At 39.4% G+C, this 23217-nt stretch overlaps 1 protein-coding gene across 2 annotated transcripts in view; it reads left to right on the top strand.

The window, feature by feature from the left end:
- Window positions 1-23217, top strand: part of LOC134357350 (kinesin-like protein KIF27) — a 67899-nt gene that overhangs the window by 30553 nt on the left and 14129 nt on the right. For both annotated transcript variants that reach the window (XM_063068806.1, XM_063068807.1), the window contains 8 exons: window positions 4662-4886; window positions 8054-8232; window positions 13477-13607; window positions 14794-14967; window positions 16089-16294; window positions 17289-17486; window positions 22481-22591; window positions 22972-23148. In XM_063068806.1, the coding sequence (XP_062924876.1) occupies window positions 4662-4886; window positions 8054-8232; window positions 13477-13607; window positions 14794-14967; window positions 16089-16294; window positions 17289-17486; window positions 22481-22591; window positions 22972-23148 (1401 nt within the window). The remainder of the gene's footprint in view (window positions 1-4661; window positions 4887-8053; window positions 8233-13476; window positions 13608-14793; window positions 14968-16088; window positions 16295-17288; window positions 17487-22480; window positions 22592-22971; window positions 23149-23217) is intronic.

Here is a 23217-nt window from a genome sequence, read left to right as displayed (position 1 = left end):
ACAACATCCACTGCATCCCCTTTACCTGTCCGACTTGTAATCTCCTCAAAGAATACCAACAGATTTTTTAGGCAAGGTTTTTCCTTAAGGAAACCATGCTGACTTTGTCCTATCTTGTACTGTGTTGCTAAGTACTCTATAGCCTCATCCTTAACAATTGACTCCAACATCTTCCCAACCACTGAGGTGAGGCTAGCTGGCCTATAATTTCCTTTCCGCTGCCTTCCTCCTTAAAGAGTGGAGTGACATTTGCAATTTTCCAGTCCTCTTGTACCATGCCAGAGTCTAATGATTTTTGAAAGATTATTACTAATGCCTCCACAATCTTTAACCACTACCTCTCTCAGAACCCTAGGGTGCAATTCATCTGGTCCAGATGACTAATGTACCCTTAGGTCTTTCAGGTTCTTGAGCCCATTCTCCCTTGTAATAGTAACTGCACTCACTTCTCTTCCCTCGTACCCTTCACATCTGGCACACTACTAGTGTCTTCCACAGTGAAAATTGATGCAAAATATTCATTTATTTCAACTGCCATCTCCTTGTCCCCCATTATTATTTCTCCAGCCTCATTTTCTAGTGGTCCTATATCCACTCTCACCTCTCTTTCAATTTTTTTACATACTTGAAAAAGCTTTACTATCCACTTTGATATTGTTTGCTAGCTTGCTTTAATATTTCACCCTTTCCCTCCTAATAATTCTTTTTGTTGCTCTCTGTAGGTTTTTAAATCTCTCTCTTAACACTAATTTTAGATGTATCATTAAGCTCAGAATCACTATGTACAGGTTTCCCCCGCCATCTGAAGGTAGAGCGTTCCTATGAAACGGTTCATAAGCCGGAATGTAGTAAAGTGAAGAAGTAATTACCATTTATTTCTATGGGAAAAATTGTGAGCGTTCGCAGACCCAAAAAATAACCTACCAAATCATGCCAAATAACATATAAAACCTAAAATAACAGTAACATATAGTAAAACCAGGAATGATATGATAAATACACAGCCTATATAAAGTAGAAATACTTTTCTACAATCATTACTGCACTGTTCTCCGTAGCGAAAATCTCATGCAAGCGCTCTCGGCAGAAACACTCTCTCCAGTAACCCTTAAGCTATGAAGCTGCCAAATCATACCAAATAACACATAAAAATACATAGCCGATATAAAGTAGAAATAATATATGTACAGTGTAGTATCACTTACGGGAATCTGGAAGACAGCGCCGAGCACACTGTATTAGGCTGAGTTGTCGGAGGTTGAGGTGGTGCAGTGGTCCCCAACCTCCGGGCAGCGAACCGATACCGATCTGCAGAGAATGCAGCGGTAGCCGGGACGCATCCAGCACATCTTTAAGAAAAAAGCCAAAATAAACAAGCTAATTAATTAGGTGCCGCCCGGCACATAAATGTCGGCCCAGATCAGAGGCAATGCAATCGGTAATCGCCTCTGATCTGGGCCGACATTTACATGTCTTGGCTACCGCTGCATACTCCGCGGATCGGTATTGGTCCGCAGCCTGAGGGTTGGGGTGGTGGGACACTGGGGTGTCATCTCATTGTCGTCTGCTTCCTTCAGGGCAGGCAGGTCATCTTCTTCTACGTCTGCCTGCCTCGATATCGAAGATCGAGGTTCGTTGTCTGCTGTGGCTGATGTGGAAGGCTTGAAAAATGACAGTATGCTTGACTGCTTAGCCTCGCGCATTTTTCTATCATACAGTTCTTTGTAAGCACTCAAACCATCTTGCAAATGTGCCCTAAACCGATGTACCCTTTCAAAATTAAAGTCGTACTTTTCTGCAATCATTGAAGCAAAATCTCACGCAGTTGCTTCACGTTCAGTTCCTGGACGACTTCACTTTCAGTCCGTTCGCTACTGCATTTGGTTTTGATTGTTATCCTTTCCTCTTCTAATTGCATCAGCTCTTCATCTATCAGTTCTTGGTCGTGAGATGCCAAAAGCTCTTCAACATCATCTTCGTCAACTTCCACAAGCCAAACTCACTTTGTCCTTACTTTGTTCACCATGATCGAAACGCTTAATTATGTCTAGTTTTACGTTAAGTGTAACACCCTTACGAGCTCTTTTAAGCTTTTCCGATACCTTAGAACTCATCTTGCTAACGGCTGCTTACAGGCACATGTTTAAGCAATGCTGGCTAGAATGCAGTTCCAGGAGAGGGGCTTGGCTGCTTGGGGTGCGCGCTGCCTTTTATCGCGCGCTGCTTTTTTCGCGTGCTGCCTTTTTTCATAACAGTGAAAATACCTTCTGTTAGCGAAAACAGGTAACTAATATAGGTCTTTCGTAACAGCGAGGTTTCACAAAGCGAACGTTTGAAAAGTGGGGGACACCTGTAATGTGCTAAGCTATTGCTATTTCTATTAATTTACATTCATAGAAATAATGTAAATTGTTTACATGTACAGTAACTTGAATTTACAGTAATTTGCATGTTGTATGTACAGTAACTTGAATTTTTAAGAATGTAGGTGTTTTGCAAATATCTATCACCAGAACTGATACTTTGCATCAGTATTCACAAAGGAAAAGGACATGAAAGATAGTGAGATCATTGTGGAGCATGATAATATGTTTTGAGATTAAGGAAGATATGGTGTTGGGTTTCTTGAAGAATAGAGCCTGATACAATTATTCTTCAGGTTATTGGGAAAGGCAAGAGATGAGACTACTGGGCCTTGGCAAAGTTCTTCATGTCCATTCTAGGCACAGGCAAGGTCCTGGAGGACTGTTGATTAGCTAATAGTAATCCTTTGTTCAAAAAGGGGAATAGGGATAATTCTGCAAATTACAGACCAGCTGTTGGAGAGGATTCTTGGGGATAGGATTTATGAACATTTTTAAAAGCATGACATAATTAGAGAGTAGTATCTTTGTTTTCTATGTCAGTGATTTAGAGCCATGTCTCATAGCTTGGCCACAGCAGTAAGGCTTTGAGGGCATTTGGAACTGTGTGACCGCAAAAGGTAATTACAACTGCAGGTGGCTTTCAAGGGACAAATGGGCCAAATACATATTGATACAGATCATTATTTCTTTGCCTAAGAGAGCAACATCTGTTTTGGAAAACTGCAAAGGGACTTCAGTACAGTATTGCTCTCTGTTACATTGTGCATTAAAAAACAGAGAAAGAACAAAACTGTATACACTTATACAGTACCTTTATAACCAACAGCGTATTCCATAAAACTGCAACAAATTAATTGGCATATGATTAATTAACATTGTTATTTACAGCCAGTTAATTAGAGTCAAGGAAAAGTATTAAGAATAAAGGAAAGGCATGAAGTCAGTGAGAAATATATACAAAATTATGAGGGGTATAGATAGGGTAAATGCAAGCAGGCTTTTTCCATTGAGGTTGGGTAGAACTACAACCAGAGGTCATAGTTTAAGGGCAAAAGGTGAGGTTTAAGGGGAATATGAGGGGAAACTTCTTCACTCAGAGGATCATGAGAGGGTGGAATGAGCCGCCAACACAAGTGGTCCATGCGTGCTTAATTTCAACATTTAAGAGAAGTTTGATAGGTACGTGGATAGTACAGATATGGAGGGCTATGGTCCCAGTGCAGGTCGTTGGGAATAGGCAGTTTAAATGTTTTTGTCATGGACTAGAAGGGCCAAAGGGCCTGTTTCTTTACAGTATGACTCAATGTCAGCAAATTGTTTAAATTTACCATCTTGAGACCCACCAGCAATGGACCCCTAAGCAAGCATGGAAGCCTCAAATCAACTGGGATTCTTCACTAGTGATTTTCTGCTGACACTCCCAATTGAACACTTCTTGGGTGTCCAGTGCAAATGTGTCAGTCTGCTGCAAATCTGTCCAGTAGATCTCTGAGAGGTTTGGAGGAATGTCTGCAGGGGACAAAAGAGTCCAACATATTTTTAAGAGTCACTGAGATTAATCAAATGTTTTTTTTAATGTTTTAATTGCTCCAATGTTTTGAATGTTTTTGAATAATTCTCAATAAAATAAACATCCAGAAACATGTATAATTTAGCATTGTTTTGATAACTAGCTAAGCCAAAGGGCCTGGCTAGTTTGGTATCAAAAGTTATTTTTCAGTTGTTGCATGAACAAGGATTGTTCTTGCTCTCCTATGTGATAGTATAATTTCATAGAAATACCTGCTGTCCTACAGGGTCCTCAACATTTAAGATTGTTGTTACCAGCAAGTCAACAAAAATTGATCTTTATTGGTAAATATGTATTTGCCACCCAAGTCAAAGAAGAGTGCCGGCAATCATTTGTTGCCTGTTTCCCAATTTTCTGGCCAGTGACAGTATTCAATTTTCTGCACTTACAATACGTTGATATTTTTATGTGCATGCTTTACTTATAGGCAAACAGAAATTAATAATTTATGTATTGTACCCAAATTGCTCTATTTAGGACATGTTGTTATTAAGCATATATAAGTGAAAGGATGACAAAGTGAGTAGAGAACAAGTAATTTCCTACTTTGTTATAACTGAGCAAGAAGTGCCTATACAATGTACTAGATATCTGATATATCAATCAAGAAACAATATTTGGTGTAGATACCTAAAAGCTTAGCAAAAGTATTAATCATGAAATCTGGGGACAATGATCTAGAGAAGCAGGAATGTTTCACTTTTATTTTAATTTTCACTTTACAGAATGATAAAATGGTTGAACAACAGCTTATTATTGATCAACACCAGAAAGAATTACAGGTCCTTAAATCTGACAAGTTTTCACATCATAGCAGATATTCAAATGAAATATCTTTAGCTGTGACTGCAGCAAGAAGACCTCATACTGTGCCATTATCAAATATTCATATGAAGTCTTTCAGTATTATGCAGTCTCATCAAACTGAATCGATTGCGCACTCCAGAAAGGTAATATTTATTCATAAAATAATATTTCAGGACTTCCATATGATTTTGTCTGATAATTTTATTCAAATATGATACAAAATACAAAGATTTGTAAATCACTTTCATACATTTGTGTTGATAAACTGATAGTTATTCATCTGTCAATTATTTAATCTTATCAGTGTTTCCTTTAATGAATTCCAATGGAGTAAAAAAAACAGGCAAATGATATGATGAAAGGCTAACTTGTTGTTAACTATTAGCTAACCCTGTTACAAGTGAAGATTAGTCCGATGTCTGTATTTTAATAATGGACAGATTTGAACTGTTGGAAAAACTGCAATATAGAGATTTTCTCAGAGGAAAGAGCATTCAGAAATATTCATAGTCTCTTATAAACTTGACAATTGGCTAAGCTTAGAGATATTGCTGGACTTCATTACTAAACCTTGGTGAATACCTGACCAAGTTGCTATTTAGATATGTAAATATTGAATAGAGCTGGTTGGTGGTGGGGGCAGTTGACAGGAGTTCAAGTCCTGAGAATGGAATAGAAAGGAAAATATTGTAATCATAGGTTAACATTGTTCCCCAGAATCCTGAGGATAAATTCTGTTTCTCTAAGTAATAGTAAGTGTATAAAGGTTTTTTTTTCTGCAGCCTCGGGCTGTGCTTTAAAGAACTGTCTGTTAGGTTACTGGAAAAATTGCTCGTAGGTTCGCATCACAAGTTGCAATCAATGCTAATACAAAGCAGTTTCATGTATGTTGGTATGTTAAAAATGTACTTGATATTGGTATTGCGACTGGCTTATTATTGTCACATGTAGCAAGATGCAATGAAAAGCATGTCTTGCATACTGTGTATACAGATCATGAGTAGATTCTGAATCAAGAGTCCATCTTATCATACATTGAGGTCCATTCAGGAATCTGATAATAGTGGGATAGAAGCTGTCCTTGAGGCTGGCTATATGTGTTTTCAGGCTTTGTATCATCTGCCCAATGGGAGAGAGAAGGGAAAATGTTCTGAGTGGCTGGGGTCTTTGATAATGCTGGCTGCTTTACAAGGGCAACAAGAAGTATAGACAAAGTCCACAGAGGGGAAGCTGGCTCCCATCATGTGCTGAGCTGTGTCTACAACTCTCTGCAGTTTCTTGTGGACACGTGCAGAACAGTTGCATCCACATAGAATGGTTTCGATGTGCAGAAATAAAAATGGGTAAGAGTTGATGGGCGCATGCTAAATTGCTTTAGTGAACTTTCTTGGGTTGTGATATCTATGTAATTGGACCAGGACTGGCTTTTGATGATGTTCACAGTTAGGAATTTGAAACTCTCAGCCCTCTCAACTACAACACAGTTGATTTATACAGGAGCATGCCCTCCTTCCTATAGTCAAGTACCAGGTTTTGTTGACATTGAGGGAAAGGTTGTTAGCACACCAGCACTAAGCTCTCTATCTCTTCCTCTTCTCTAACTCATTATTATTTGAGATGAGGCCCACTATGGTGCTACCATCTGCAACTTGTAGATGGAGTTAGAACAGAATCTGGCCATGCAATCATGAGTGTGGAGCAGCAGTGTTTAGAATAATCGTGGTGTCGGTGTTGCTGCCTATCCTTACTGATTGCGGTCTGTTGGTCAGAAAGTCAAGGATCCAGTTGCAGAGGGAGGCATTGACTCCAAGGGTCAGGAGCTTGGTGGTGAGTTTACTGAAGGCAGAATTGTAGTCAGTAAACAGTAGTCTGTTCAGATGCTCCAGGGATGAATGTAGGGCCATGGCACATTGCCGTGGGTCAAGGTTTTCTGGAAGGCTGGAGCTGATACATGCTATGACCAGCCTCTGAAAGCACTTCATGATGGTAGATGTCAAAGCCACTTGGTAGGAGTCATTAAGGTATGTTGTTTTGCTTTTCTTGGGATGATAGTGGTCTTCCTACAGCAAGAGGGAACCACAGCCTGAAGCAGGGAGAAGTTAAGAATGTCTGCAAGTATCCCTGCCAGCTGATCTGCACAGGATCAAAGTACACAACCAGGAACACCATCCAGGCACGATGCTTTATGCAGGTTCACTCTCTGGAAGACTGATCTTAAGTCCACGACCATGACTGTAGATTCAGTGCACTGGAAACTGTCAGGAATAGGTGGTGACTCATCTGTTCCCTTCTGTTTAAAATATGTTAAGCCCTTCAGGAAGGGATGTGCTGTTGTCAGCCATGTTGTTTAAGCTCATTTTGTAACCCATTACAGTAAGTAAGCCCTGCCACAATTGACAGCAGGACTGGGACTCTATTCTGGACCGGTGCTGTCTCTTAGCGTCATCTGATAGTTTTATGGAGGTCATATCTTGTTTGTATTTTGGTTAGAAAGCATAAATATTGAGCACTATTAGCATGCAATCAACCAACATTGAAAAGTTTGAAGTTGCCGAGAAAAAGGAAGGGATAGAAGAAAAGCTCTGTAATAGGGTGGGGAACAAGGTAGACTGAATGACATGAGATTGTGGTGCCAGCTGAAAGAGAGTGGTAAAGGCCAATGAATAACAAAAACAAGATGCTGGAATACTCAGAAGGTCAGGGTGCATCTGTGAGAAGCGAAACATAGGGAACAGTTTAGGTTAGAGATTCTTCATCAGAAGTCTGGAAAAGGTGTAGATAGAAGGATATAAATGAGGTGAAATAAGGATAACAAATGAGAAAAGAGCGAAAACAAAACTGTGCCTTATGTTCTATTGTGGAACTACTAATGATCTGAAATTCTGTGTTTTGAATCTTAGAGTTTGTAATGTATGTAATTGGAAGATAAGTTATTTCTTTAACTTGTATTGAGCTTTGTTGGAATACGATCAAAGGCTAAGGAGATTAGTGTGGAAGAATGATGAATTAAAACGGCAAACAACAGGACTTTGAGGTCACCTTTACCTGTTAATTAGGAGGTTCTGTCAAGCAGTATCCAATCACTTGGATTTCCCTAGTGTGGAGAAGAGTATTTACAGGAATATAGGATTCACGATACAATTGTTAACTTCACAAGGATAGAGTGTTTAGAACCCTAGTCAATGGGAGGAGTTAAAAGGTGAGATATTATTTTTAATTTACTTTTCAGGGGCATTTTAGGCTTTAGAACCTGCAAAATAAATACAATTTATAAAGGAATGTAGCTGAAAAGATGATTATTGTTGGACAGGTGCACACAAGCCCACCTTCATATGCTCTTGAAAGGGTGATGGCAGAGTTTCGAACGCGCACTCAGAAGTTAATGGAGAAATTTGAAGAGCAGGATGAAGTTCTCCACCATAAATTAACTGTTGATAATGGCAATAAGGAAGAAAAGAAGAAAGAAAATGCTAATGCACAGCACTCCAGGTACATAAATGTCAAGTATTGATCTTGCAATTGAGGTAACTTTCCTTCCTTTTGTGCATGGTTTTCATCTGAATCATCCCTTTGCTATTCAACAAGATCATGGCTGGTCTGATAGAAACCTCAACTTCACCTCGATACTCTTAATAATTATTCAAAATTCAAATTTCAAATTAAATGTATTATCAAAGCACATATATGTCACTATATACAACCGAGATTAATTTATTTGGTGCATTCACAGTAAATACAAAAAACACAATAGATCAATGAAAGACTGCACTCAAAAGGATGAAATGAATTGAATTCAATTGACTTTATTACTTGCATCCTTCATATACATGAGGAATAAAAATCTTTATGTTACGTCTCCGTCTAAATGTGCAATATACAATTTATAGTAATTTATAATAAATAGTATGTACAACAGGATAGTCAATATAACATAGAAATACAGTTGTGTCAGTATGAGTTAAGCAGTCTGATGGCCTGGTGGAAGAAGCTGTACCGGAGCCTGTTGGTTCTAGCTTTTATGCTACGGTACCATTTCCCAGATGGTAGCAGCTGGAATAGTTTGAGGTTGGGGTGACTCGGGTCCCCAATGATCCTTTGGGCCCTTTTTACACACCTGTCTTTGTAAGTGTCCTGAATAGTGAGAAGTTCACATTTACAGATGCACTGGGCTGTCCGCAACACTCTCTGCAGAGTCCTATGATTGAGGGAAGTACAGTTCCTATACCAGGTAGTGATGCAGCCAGTCAGGATGCTCTCAATTGTGCCCCTATAGAAATTTCTTAGGATTTGGGGGCCCATACCAAACTTCTTCAACTGTCTGAGATGAAAGAGGCACTGTTGTGCCTTTTTCATCACACAGCCGGTATGTACAGACCACGTGAGATCCTCGGTGATGTTATGCTGAGAAACCTAAAACTATTCACCCTCTCAACCCCAGATCTATTGATGTCAATAGGGGCTAGCCTTTCTCCATTCCTCCTGTAGTCCACAACCAGCTCCTTTTTTTCTTATGTGACATTGAGGGATAGGTTGTTTTCTTGAAACCATTGTGTTGAGGTGATGACGACTTCTCTGTAGGCTGCCTCATTATTACTTGTGATAAGGCCAATCAATGCAGTATTGTCAGCAAATGTAATTAGCAGATTGGAGCTGTGGGTGGCGACGCAGTCATGGGTGTGCAGAGAGTAAAGGAGGGGGCTTAGGACACAGCTCTGAGGGGCACATGTATTGAGGGCCAGAGGGGCAGAGGTGAGGGAGCCCACTCTTACCACCTGCTGGCGATCTGACAGGACTTCCAGGATCCAGCTACACAAGGCAGGGTGAAGGCCAAGGTCATTGAGATTCTTGTCGAGCCTGGAGGGAATTATGGTGTTGAATGCTGAACTGTAGTCCAAGAACAACATTCTCACATTAGCATTCCTCTTCTCTAGATGTCACATGGACAAACAACCAATGTGCAAAAGACATCAAAATGTACAAATACAGAGAGTAATAATCATAATAAATAAACAATAAATACTGAGAACGTGAGAACATTCGCCCCTTATCATTGAATATATCTATTTTGGCCTTGAAATATTCAAAGATTTTGTTCTTGGCATTCTTGAAGGAAGGAATTTTCAAAGACTCAAAGTCCACCATGGCTGACATATTATCCCTCCTAACCTGCCTTCAACCCATAATCTTTGATACCCTTACTAATTAAGAACTAGAAAATATGATAAATTTAAACCTTTTGATGCATTATATAAAAATTGATGAACAGACTGTTCACCCAATCCCAATGTACAGAGAGAATAGTTTTGTTTATTCTCTCAACATTTAAGATTGAGTTACTTTGGATGAGGAATTAACATAGTGATTTTTTTTTAATGCTTAATTTTGTAGTAAATTTTCAAATGTAATATTTAAATTATACACAGTTAACAATCTTAAGTACATGCAATGATTTTTATGTTAAGAATTTTTCAAAAGATTTACTAGAAATTATGTTTTTTGTGCTATGGAATTGAAATTTACCTTAAATCTGATCACTTAAAGCAGTCAGGAAATCCATGTCCACATTATGTGCTTTCAAAAATTCTGTTTTTATATCAAACTTGGATTATGTGGTACTTGAATGTCATGAGTTTCAGCTGTAACAACAGACTTTTTCCAGAGGATTGGAGTTGGCCCTGTTTTCTTGAAGCACTTTAACTTATTGCGAAGTTCTGCAGTGAAGATTCCAGCAGGATGGAATATTTTTCTTAAGATATTTCTGTTTTCCAACATGTTGTTGACATTCTTCACAATAATACATAGGGATAAGGCCAATTAGGGACAGATGCAAGCTAATCAGTTCCTTGATCCTGCACTGGCATTTAATATGATCATGGCTGATCTGCATTAGTATTTTCTTTCTTCTTCTTTTCTTCTTCATTACTGTCACTATCAACAGTTAATTTATGGTGAAGAACCTCATATTCCATATTTTGTCTATTTTCCAATCACCTACCACATCTTTGCTTATCAAGAATCTGTTGCCCTACCTGTAAGATCTGTCAAAATTCACTTTCATTCCTCTTTGAGGAAGAGTTCCAAAAATTTATGACTTCTTTCCCACCAACTGCATTCCCTTCTCCTGCATTTATAGTAACTCGGATCTCTTCTGAAACCCTCTCCGCCTAATCCATTAACATATTTTTTGCAGTGATCTTTACCCAGCTACCAGATCTTTTCTTTAAAGCCCAATTTCCTCCTTGTTCAATGGTCATCTCTCCCCATGGTCCTTTCCCCACCTCATAAATCTTTTCTGTATCAGCTCTCTCATGTCATCGTCTTTTCTTCACTTTTCTCCATTGTTTAGTCTTTCACTATTATCCTTCATACCCATGCTCATAACTCACTGATTCTATTTTCCTGTCTGCAGTAATGGGAAATTGGAGTGGAAAGCACTGGCATGTATTTTATGGACGGATATCAAAGTTCAAAGTAAATTTATTATCAAAGTAGATATCACCAATTACAACCCTGAGATTTATTTTCTTGTGGGCAATGACAGTATATTCAAGAAATACAACAGGATTAAAGAAAGACCTCACCCAACAGGGCAGCCGAACAACCAATGTGCAAAAGACAACAAACTGTGCAAATACTAAATAAGTAAATAAATAAACAAGCAAACAAACAGAAAATATCAAGAACATGAGATGAAGAGTACTTGAAAATGAGTCCATAGGTTGTGGGAACAATTCAGTGATGGGGCCAGTAAAGTTAACTCCTCTGGTTCAAGAGCCATTTGAGGGGTATTAACTATTCCTGAACTTGGTGGTGTGGGTCCTGAAGCTCCTCTAACTGCTTCCTAATGGAAGCAGTGAGAAGAGAGCATACCGTGGATGGTGGGGGTCCTTGATGATGGATATTACTTTCCTGTATCAGTGTTTCATGTAGATGTAAACAACAGGAATTCTGCAGATGCTGGAAATTCAAGCAACACACATAAAAGTTGCTGGTGAACGCAGCAGGCCAGGCAGCATCTCTAGGAAGAGGTGCAGTCGACGTTTCAGGCCGAGACCCTTCGTCAGGACTATTCGTTAGCCTGAAACGTTGACTGCACCTCTTCCTAGAGATGCTGCCTGGCCTGCTGCGTTCAACAGCAACTTTTATGTGTGTTGCTTTCATGTAGATGTGCTCAATAGTGGGGAAATCTTTACCCGTGATGGACTGGGCCTTATCCACTACTTTTTGTAGAATTTTCCTTTCAAGGGTTTTGTTGTTTCCATACTAGGCTGTGATGCAATCAGTTAATATACTCATGCCAAACCTTTGCAAACTTCTAAGTAGAGGCACTGTTGTGTTTTCTTTGTAATGGCACTTACATGGTTTTCCCAGGACAGATCCTCTGAAATGGTAACAACGAGGAATTTTAAGTTGCTGACCCCCTCCACCTCTGATTTTCCCCCAGTGAGAATGGCTCATGGACTTCTGGTTTCCTCCTCCTGAAGTCAATAATGAGCTCCTTGGTTTTGCTGACATTAATTAACAAGTCCTTGTCGGGCACCACTCTGCCAAGTTTTCAATTTCTTTCCTACATGTTGATTCATCATTACCTTTGATTCGATCAATAACAGTGGCGTCATCAGCAAATTTAAATATGGCATTGGAGCTGTGCATAACCTCACAGTCATAGGTAAAGAGCGAGTAGAGCAGGGGTTGAGCATGCAGCCTTGTGGTGTACCTGTACTGGTGGAGATTGTGGAAGAGATGTTGTGCCAATCCGAACTGACTGGGGTCTGCAAGTGAGGAAATCGAGGATCCAACTGTACAACAGGTATAGAGGCCAAGGTCTTGAAGCTTATTGATTTGTTTTGAGGGAATTTGCATACAAAGCCAAGAACTGCTAATTCTAGCATGCTTTGAATGCCATGCACATTAGAACTTTGTAGTAGTTAAAAATCCTGTGCTAATTCCTATATTATCACTTTGAATGCTTGCCTGCAATTGTTTTAAAATTGTCTGATTAAACTCTTTCAGGTTGTTTTCTGTGTCTGGCTATACGAAAGTGAATTTGAGCAGAAACCCATTGAGGTTGCGCAGGGCAGGGGGCGCAGAAACTTAAGATGAATGTAGTTTGGACCAAGTTTACTTTATGCTTTGAACATAAACTTCTCCTTCAGGGTTTCCATTGTATATTAAGTTAATAGATATTTTTTATTATAACCTTTGAATATTGGTGGACATAATTTTTTTAACAAATTCGTGTTTACACCATGCATTTGTTCTTAAGGAAAAAATTTCAGCATATGACGACAAGATGAGTGTTATGCTGGAATGTAACAGTCCACCTGGCTTTAGCTTGAGAGCGGTGTTCATTTACTTGGAGACAAAAAGGATCAATACTTAATGAGAACCTTAAAATGAATAGAAAGGGAAAGGATTGAAGTGAAGTTAACTCAGAAATAAGTTTGCTTATCGGTCTCTAATTGTCACTCCTTTCTCACAACTCATCAATTGAGATCTTTTGTTAGAATGGAACAATTTGTTCAATCTGCAATTTGATTTCCACTAAAACAAGGCACATAAATTTTCTGAACTTTACACATCTTTCTGTGGTATAGAATGAAGCAATACAATTGTTCACTTATACCATACCATAACAAAAATGATCAGGAAACAAAACTGACTTGTGCTTATACCTAAAATAATTCTGTTTGAATTTTAATTATATTATATTGATATTTTCTTCCATATTAGACATTCAATAAATCGGACTTGGACTCAGAAGCAAGCCTGTATGATGAGCAACATTAAATCATTTAAAAAAGACTTCCATGTGACCAGTCAAGGACGAGATGACAATGGAATAGACTTTGAGTCACAGAAAGGTATATGGATAGTTGGCGGAAAAAAATAGTGCATTTATTAATGAGAAATTTTGAAAACTTGCAAGTGAAAAATGGAATAATGAAAGAAACATAATTTGAGCTAGGAAAAATTAATTACATTATTAAAATCTAGTAACAGAATGAATTTCTGCTTACTTTGCTGCACCAGCTTTTTTTGTCTATCTTTTATATTGATACACTTTAACCCTAAAATACAGAATTGTAGTGTCAAACCTTGTTATCTAAAAGAATAGAGAGATAGCATAAAGTTTGACAATTCATTTAAAGATCTGTTCATTGAACACTTGTGGGTGACATAAAATAATGCTCTTTAGCAGTCTACCTAATGAGTAGGTAAAACAGTAATCAAGTCTTTAACAGAATCTTAGACTCGTTACAACTCAAGAGGCCATTCGCCCATTGTATTATACTACTCACATTTCCTCATCTTTCCCCGTAGTCCTGCAAATGATTTTTTTCCTGGAGTATTTATCTTTTTGAAAGCCCTGATTGATTATGTTTTACCACACTTATAGACAGTGAGCTTTTGATGATAGTCAATCTTTGTGAAATATAATAAAAATTTTACCTTGCATCTCATTATTTTATGACTGTGTTCTTTAGTTTTTGAACCTTATGGTTCAGGGAATGATTTCTTAGTTTTTCTTATTGGGCAATACCTTGGAGACAAGAATGATTTGCTTCCACTCCAGTTTTGTAAATTCTGAGATGGCTACAGTACTACAACAGGTCAATTTTTCAGCAATGAAAATAATAAATATTTATTAGATAAGGGAATCAAGTGATACATACCACTAATATTAATAAATGGAGCTATATACAGATCATCATGAATTGAACGGTGAAACTGGTTTGGAAGCTGAATTACCTCACATTTCTGATGTTATGTTCCAAGCAGCAAATTCCCAGATTTTGGTCATGCAATGTTTTCATTGTCGACTGAAGTGTGCAAAGGTAGCAGATTGTGCCCCTTCCCCATATTCTCTTTATTTCAAAGAAAGTGCCAAAGTACCTTCCTCCAAACAGCTTATTTGAGTTTAGAATATTGTACGAAAGAATTGATTCAGCATTGTTGCACTTGCTGTTCATTGAATTAACTTTCCCAGTTATGTTTGGTATAAATTATAGTCCAATTTCATGTTTCTGTTTTTATGTGAATGTGTAGTCTCACAGAAGAATTCCTCCTCTGAGACTGAGCGCTTGCGTCAAAGTCAAGTATTAAACATGAAGAAATTGAAGTCTGTAGACATGGATGTGGCTCATTCTAAGCAGAAGATAAGAGAGCTTGCTATCAACATTCGCATGAAGGAAGAGCTCATCAAAGAACTGGTTAAAACAGGTTAGAGTTGATCAAAATATACAGATAGTAGATTGTCTGAATAACAATCCATGCATTAATATTGAAGTATCCAAAATAACCCTTTGTTATATTTCTGTAGCTTTTGGTAATTTCCTCCCCATTCTCCTTCTCTTGTTTTTTTCATTCCCCACTCTGGCTCCCTCTAAATCTCTTCTCTTCTTACCAGCCCATTACCTCCCTCTGGTGGCCTCCTTCCTGTTCTCCCATGTTCAACTGTTCTCTCCTATCAGATTCCTCCTTCTTCAGCCCTTTACCTCTTCCATCCATCATCCCCCTCCCCCCACCTTGTTCCACTTATTACCTACCGGCTTGTACTTATTCTCCTTCCTCAACCTTCTTATTCTGGCTTCTGCTCCCTTCCTCTCCAAACCTGATGAAGGGTCTAGGCCTAAAACATCGACTGTTTATTCATTTCCACAGATGCTGTCTGGCCTGCTGAGTTCCTCCAGCATTTTGTGTGTGTTCATCATGATTTCCAGCAACTGCAGAATCTCTTAAGTTTATAATTTGTTATATCTTTTTATTAACATAAGTATTGATTAATTCTCATTCATATTCCATATTTTTCTTAGAAAGGAAAATGAATTAATTGGGAGCATTGTCTCTAAATATTTCTGTCAAGTCATATTAAATATTTAGTGCTGTATTCTTTTTGAGTAACCCAATTGAATGTGGTTGAATCAAATAGTTGAAGCAGAGTTGTTAATTCTTCTTCACTCATTGTTCATTATACATAGACTTTGATTTAAAAACAATCAATAGCTAAAACATTTATACAGGATGGGGATAAGGGAAACATCGGCATGAAGGATGCAGTCAGCCCACTAGTCGAGAAGTCAATATTTCGTTATTTCTTAGATTGGCCTATGGACGTAATTTGATTGTGAATACAAGGAACTTTAAATATCACAATGCAACTTCATTAAGCACGTGTTAATTATTTTCAGTGCTTGAGTGCATTAGGTTCTCTTACTCAGTTGCAGAGACAAAAACAAGCAAAATATACTTTCTTTTTTGAGGTGATTATGGGGGAAGTATTGATCTTACTAAAATTCTCCTTTGTTGCCTATTTCACAATTTATATTGAATTGTTTAATTAGGTCAGGATGCTCAGGCTGTGAACCGACAGTATTACCAAAAGATTATTCATTTAGAAAAGGAAGCAGAGCAGGCCAAGACTGAGCTGACTGAAGCTCAGAAACAACTGCAGGAACTGGAGAACAAAGAGCTCAGGGATGCTGCAGAAAAAGTAAAATTGCAAAAGGAATTCCGCAAGAAGATGGATTCTGCCAAACTTAAAGTTCAGGTATATTGATTGCTGAAGTATTAAATAATTCAAAAAACATTCAATATAAATGAATAAAAATCACTTTATATGTTGGACAATAGTTGTAAAAATAAGAAGTCCCTAAGAACATGGGGGAATGATGAGATAAATAACCAGAAAGGGAAAGGAATAAAAAAACAAAAAAAAACTGGATGATTGAGATCTGCGATAAAATAGAATATGCTGGGAATACTCCATTGAACAGGGAGCGGCAGTGAAAAGTCAACCTTTGTGAAGGGCTAGGTTAATAACCTATCATCAGACTTGCATTGGGAGTAACAACCCCAATGATCAATGATTATAGATGTGCTGAGAGTTTCTAGCATCTTTTGTTATAATTGAAGGTCATGCAAATTCTCAGCGAAGGAAATAGGAAATATCAGAAGCACAAGTATTCAATGTACATTTAATATCAAAGAATGTAAGAATTATACAACCTTGAGATTTATTTGCTTGTAGTCGCCAAGCAAGAAACCTGAAAGAATCCAATAAATAAAAAGACCAACACTCAATGTGCATAGAAAAAGAGAGAAGTGTAGAAGGATGGATTATTAGAGTAGATGCAACAAAAAATGAGAAACTGGACAAATAGTTCTGCAGAAAATATAGTAGGAAAAATATAATCTAGTAACTGTGGGAGGAAGTATGCTTAAAATAGTTATTGGTTTACAGCTCATTGTACTGAAGATTGAGAGCTCAAGGAAGGGGAAGCAATAATCAGAAATTGATTATTTTAAGGTGTGGTTGGTGAATAGATCTGAAGAAAACTGCATGAAATTTCTGTACTGAGGAAAGAATAGGAAATAGTCATTGAAGCACCAGAAAAAGGAGGGGACCTCAGTGTGAGTGAAAAATAACGTGCATCTTATTGCATGAAAAGGCTTAATATACTTTATAGTTCAAAGGGAAATTTGGTGGTAACTAGGATACTGCTGCCAACAAAAACATATTGAAAATTTTGTTATCTTCTTAGACCTTGCAGAAGAAACAGCAAGAAACGAAGAAGCTGTTTTCTATGTCAGAACAGAGTGAGAAACGATTGGTCCAATTGAGCCAGAATGTGGAAATTATGAAACAACAACAACTACTACTACAGAAAAAATTGCAAGAAGAAAGTGAAAAAAAACGAAAACTGGAAAATGAGATTCAAAAAGATCAACAACGAATCAAAGTAAGATATAAGTGTTAACAGTTATGTTGGTAAAATATGTATTTAAGTTTTTAAACATATGAGATGCATTGTAATTTTTAATGTAGCCTTTTGTTATTTCCAAGATCTATATAATTCATATTATAACAACTATTTGCAACACTCCCATAAAATAGCACATTTGTACACACAGACTATGGTAATATACATCAAAAAGACAATCCTCATCTTTAGATACAGCACAAGGGTTGAAAAAAGTGAACCTTTCATTCTGTGCCTAAATCAATTTTTTAAGAGCAGTAACAATAATATGGGTCTGTCATCAGGTTGTGTATTTGTCATCAGGGAATTCTGAGTTGTATGTAGGTGGTGTTTTAAAGAGATTGAAACAGACTAGGGATTGAACCTAAAGTAAATTTGCATTGAGCCAGTTCTTGAATGTATTATCTATTTTCATTTCTGATAATGCTTCTCAATGTACTTGTATAACCATTTTTCTTAACCCACAGCATGTGACAAGGTGGAATAAGGTGATCATTAAGTTATTTCATTTGTTTCATGTGGGAAGAATGAGACACATTTTAATATTGGCGCCAGTAACTAGCGACTTTGCGTGTGCTCTCCTGAGCAAACTGCCCTCTCCACTATCCTATACCCGAGAAACCCTTCTAAACCTCCAATTTATAAAGATAAAGATCAACAACACCCTGGCGAAGCTACTGACCCAGCTGGAGACCACCGCGCCAGAACTGCTTCTTAAACTCTGGACCGCACCTGGACCCGACCAACGAGGCCCACTGCGTTCCCGGAGACCTGCGGTCTGCTACCGTGCCGGAGCGCTTGGAGACACGGCCCATTCCGACCAGCACCTCTCCGGAGCAGACGACCACACAGAAGTGACAGCGGAGACCCCAAGGTGCCCCAGACGTATCCCCAGAGCGACCACCGTAAAGCCCCATTGGTGGCCATCCACAGCTGTCGGAAGTGAGGCCTCCACCGCCGACCTCGGAATTCAAGCCTGAGGCTCGGCTGGAGGGGAGGCCTCCACAACCGTGACTCGGCTTACAGACTTGTTTCAGCCAGGAGCCCGGCCATCCAGGATTAAGTGTCGGCTTCGGGGCCCGACCCAATCGACAGCCCGGGCCCCAGGCAGCTGGAAGTGGCAGCGGAGCCTCCCCTGTTACTCGTCCTGGCCCGGAGCACACGACGACGCAACCAGCCGATCGATTCCCGAGGGACGCGTCCACCAACCTCAAAGAGCTGACAACAACGCACTGCTTCGATGGAGACCTGGAAAGATGCACTACTTACCAAGGAAGCGTGGGAAAAGAGCTGGGCTGTTGGTCAGAATGAAGCTGAGGGGCTTCAGGGTCCCTATGCCCACCATCCTACTAGCTAATGTGCAAGCCATAGAGAACAAGGTGGATGATCTTAAAGGGAGACTCACCTACTGCAGGGAGATGCAGAACTGCTGTGTATCCTGTTTCACCGAGACCTGGCTCTCCCCTGCCACCCCCGATTGTACCATCCGACCGGAGGGATTTTCGATTCATCGGATGGACTGCACGGCGTCTTTGGGCAAGACGAGTGGAGGTGGTGTCTGCCTACTGATCAACACTGCGTGATGCTCAGACACAGTGGCACTGACAAGCTCCTGCAGCCCAGACCTGGAACATCTGTCGGTGAAGTGTCATCCCTACTATCTGCCACGGGAATTCACCTCGGTCATACTGACAGCGGTCTACATTCCTCCCAGGCGGACGTGGAGTGTGCTCTGAACATACTGTATGCCAACGTCAGTGAACTTGAGACCAGGTATCCGGAGGCTTTGCTCATTACAGCTGGAGACTTTAACCAGGCCAACTTCAGAAAGGCGCTGCCAAAGTTATACCAACATGTCTCCTGCCCCACTAGAGGCCCGAATATACTTAACCACTGCTACACAGCAGTCAAGGATGCCTACCGTTCCGTCCCATGACCTCACTTCGGAAAATCGGACCATCAGGCTTACTCCTCCTCCTGGCTTACAAACAGAAACTGAAACGGGAGGTCATAGTGACAAAAGTAGTGTCACGTTGGACGGAGGAAACAGATGAGGTGCTCCGTGACTGCTTTGAATTGGTGGACTAGTTAGTATTGAAGGACTTGACAGCTAACCTCGATGAGTATGCCTCAGTTGTCACGGACTTTATTTGGAAATGCACGGAGGACTGTGTGTCTCGCAAGACGATCCGGGTATTCCCTAACCGGAAACCTTGGATGAATTATGAGGTCAAGTCCCTTTTAAAGGCTAGAGCTGCAGCTTTTAGGTCCGGGGATACCAGTCGCTACACGGAATCCAGGCGTGAACTCCGGAAAGCCATTAAGGACGCCAAGAGGCAATATCAAGCCAAGTTGGAAGCCCAAGCTAACCAGAGAGATGCCAGTAGACTATGGCAGGGTCTAAATGAGATCACTGGGCACAAAGAAGAGGCTGGGAATATCAATAACTGTGGCGCTTCTCTTCCTGACAAACTTAACGTATTCTACACAAGATTCGAACAGAAGAGGAGCGTCCCACTCCCTCCGGATGAACTGGACCTGGTGGCATCGAGATTCATCGTCATCAAGGAGAACATTAGAATGGCCTTGCTGAAGATAAGGCGACGGGCCCAGATGGTGTCCCAGGACGGGTTCTCCGGGCCTGTGCAAGCGAGCTAGCTGAAGTGTTTGCTGACATTTTCAACTGCTCCTTGCTTCAGTCCCCTCGTGTTTTAAGAAGGTAACGATAATCCCAGTGCCGAAGAAGAGCAAGATGGCATGCCTGAATGACTATCGACCTGTGGCTCTGACATCAATTGCTATGAAGTGCTTCGAGAGATTGGTTATGGCACACATCAACCACAGCCTACCAGTCAACCTCGACGCTTTGCAATTCGCCTACCGGAGCAACAGGTCAACGGCAGATGCCATCTCTCTGGCCCTACATTCCTCCTTAGAAGGCCTGGAGAATAAAGATGCATACGTAAGGCTTCTTTTCATTGACTACAGCTCTGCCTTTAATACCATCATTCCAAATAAACTGATTCCTAAGCTCCAGAACCTGGGCCTCAGCACTCAGACCTGCAGCTGGATCTTCAACTTCCTCACAGACAGGACCCAGGCTGTAAAAATAGGGAACAAGCTCTCCTCTACAATCACTCTGAGCACCGGTGCCCCACAAGGCTGTGTACTCAGCCCCCTGCTGTACTCACTGTACACCCATGATTGTGTAGCCAAGTTTCCATCAAACTCAATATATAAGTTTGCTGATGACACAACAATTGTAGGCCATATCTCGGGTAATGATGAGTTTGAGTACAGAGAGGAAATTAAGAACCTGGTGGCATGGTGCGATGACAATAACCTATCCCTCAATGTCAGCAAGACGAAGGAATTGGTTGTTGACTTCAGAAGGAGTAGCACACCGCACGACCCAATTTACATCGGTGGTGCGCAAGTGGAACAGGTCAAAAGCTTTTAAGTTCCTTGGGGTCAATATCACAAATGACCTGATTTCGTCCAACCAAGCAGAGTTCACTGCCAAGAAGGCCCACCAGCGCCTTAACTTCCTGAGAAAACTAAAGAAATTTGGCCTGTCCCCTAAAACCCTCACTAATTTTTATAGATGCACCGTAGAAAGCATTCTTCTAGGGTGCATCACAACCTGGTATGGAAGTTGTCCTGTCCAAGACCGAAAGAAGCTGCAGAAGATCGTGAACACGGTGCAGCACATCACACAAACCAATCTTCCGTCGGTGGACTCACTTTGCACCGCACGCTGTCGGAGCAGTGCTGCCAGGATAATCAAGGACACGACCCACCCAGCCAACACACTTTTTGTCCCTCTTCCCTCCGGGAGAAGGATTGGCGACAATAAAGTATAAAGTATTGTACGAAAACTGATCAAAGCTCTAAAGACAGCTCAAAGGAATAGTATTTAAAAAAAATGGACGATGTGTTTTTTGAAATTGTTCAATGATTTAAATATTTAAATTGGTAATATGATCTATGGTATTCAGTTAGAAATAATAGCCGTGTTTGGACAGAATTCTTCAATATTTTCGTGCTGGTATTTGAAGCAGTATTTGTAAAATTTGCAACTTTTATTCCATTGATTAAACACACATATGGTGAGAGCTAACATTTACAGGAAAATGGGTGAATTTCTATCTGTAGATGTAAATTCATACTGAATTCTGAACAGTTAAGAGTAACATTAATTAAATTATAACATATTCTAATGAATGGACAAAATGCAAACATAGTGGATCATTTTGAACCTTTGAACATGTGATGGAACACGCCTCCATTTCGATGGTGCAGTCTTGGCTATCTGATAATTGTTCAAGCATGTCTCTTTAATGTAGAACATATCAAGCATGGAAATGTGAGTTTGGGGAAAATAAGTAAAAGTCAAATTGTAGAAAAAATTTGTGTGTGGGTGGGTGGGTATGGGATAGATGATGCGACTGAGAGAACAAAGGTAAAATTAGCTCTGGTGAATTGACCTCTAACCTTATCTTTTTCCACGGGCACTCTATGATGCCGGCTGTCACAGCCTGCTTTCAGAATTAAAGCTCCTACATGCATTGAACATTTTGCAAAATTATGTAATTTCTGGTTGTAATTGGCAGGCCTTGATACATGGACATAGTGCCCATCTCATTTTTAATTATTCTCTTCTTTCTTCATGCATTTAAGGTTCAAGAAAAATAATGCAAGTCTCCACAAACCTGGACTCAGTCTCAATTTCAAATGTCTATGGCTTCATAACAAATTTTGAGAAACCCATGTTGAATAGCAACCAACTCCATTGAAATTTCAGCTAACAAAATCAATACTTTGTAGTGATTCATGATATGAAAGGAACTGTATCAGAATATTTTGAACTTTTGACCCAAATTCAAAAGCTATTTTATGAGACTTCTAATTGTAAACTGGTTTATCTCCTGAAATCATAAGAATTTCAAGATTTCTATGTTTAATTTTACTAGGAGCTGGAATTAAAGCGCGAGCATCAGCAGAAAATACTGAAAAGAAAAACTGAAGAAGTTACTCATCTGAAGAAAATGAATTACTCTCCTGTTATTTCACAGGAGCAGCAGGTGTGCCTTGCAATATTATGTTTCTTCCTGAAATTATATTATATTATATTTTTACTTTACCAATGTAACAAAATAAGCTCATGATTTGAAGTTAATTTGCATTACCATTAAACTAATATATTAAATGAGGCTTACTCACTTATTGTTTCAAAACTACCAGTGATTGTCCAGTTGTTTCGTCAAAAATATGGAAAACCATAGACACATACCCACAGACACGTACGTGTGTGTGTGTATATATATATATATATATATATATATATATATATATATACACACACACACAATGTACAAAGAAAATGCATTCTACAGTTTTTGTAATCTCTAACATTTTCTTTTGAACATTTATTATTTTTATATGTGTTTCTATTTTTTTTAAGAGAATTGATGAGCAACGTAAATGGTTGGATGAAGAGGTGGAAAAGGTTCTGCACCAAAGACAAGCTCTAGCTGAGCTGGAGGAGGATTTGAAAAAAAGGGAAGTTATTGTTAAGAAAAAGGAGACACTATTGCAAGAGAAAAGCCAATTAGAAATCAAGAAGTTGCGTTCCAGCCAGGTAAGAATGTATGTCACTTCATCTGGGATCTTACAAGATAAAATCTTGGTGAGAAATACATGCTAAATT

The sequence above is a fragment of the Mobula hypostoma genome, chromosome 16 (genome assembly GCF_963921235.1).
Source record: "Mobula hypostoma chromosome 16, sMobHyp1.1, whole genome shotgun sequence".
Taxonomy (NCBI): domain Eukaryota; kingdom Metazoa; phylum Chordata; class Chondrichthyes; order Myliobatiformes; family Myliobatidae; genus Mobula; species Mobula hypostoma.
The sequence above is the reverse complement of the archived record's forward strand: the minus strand, read 5'-3'. Positions and strand labels throughout refer to the sequence as shown.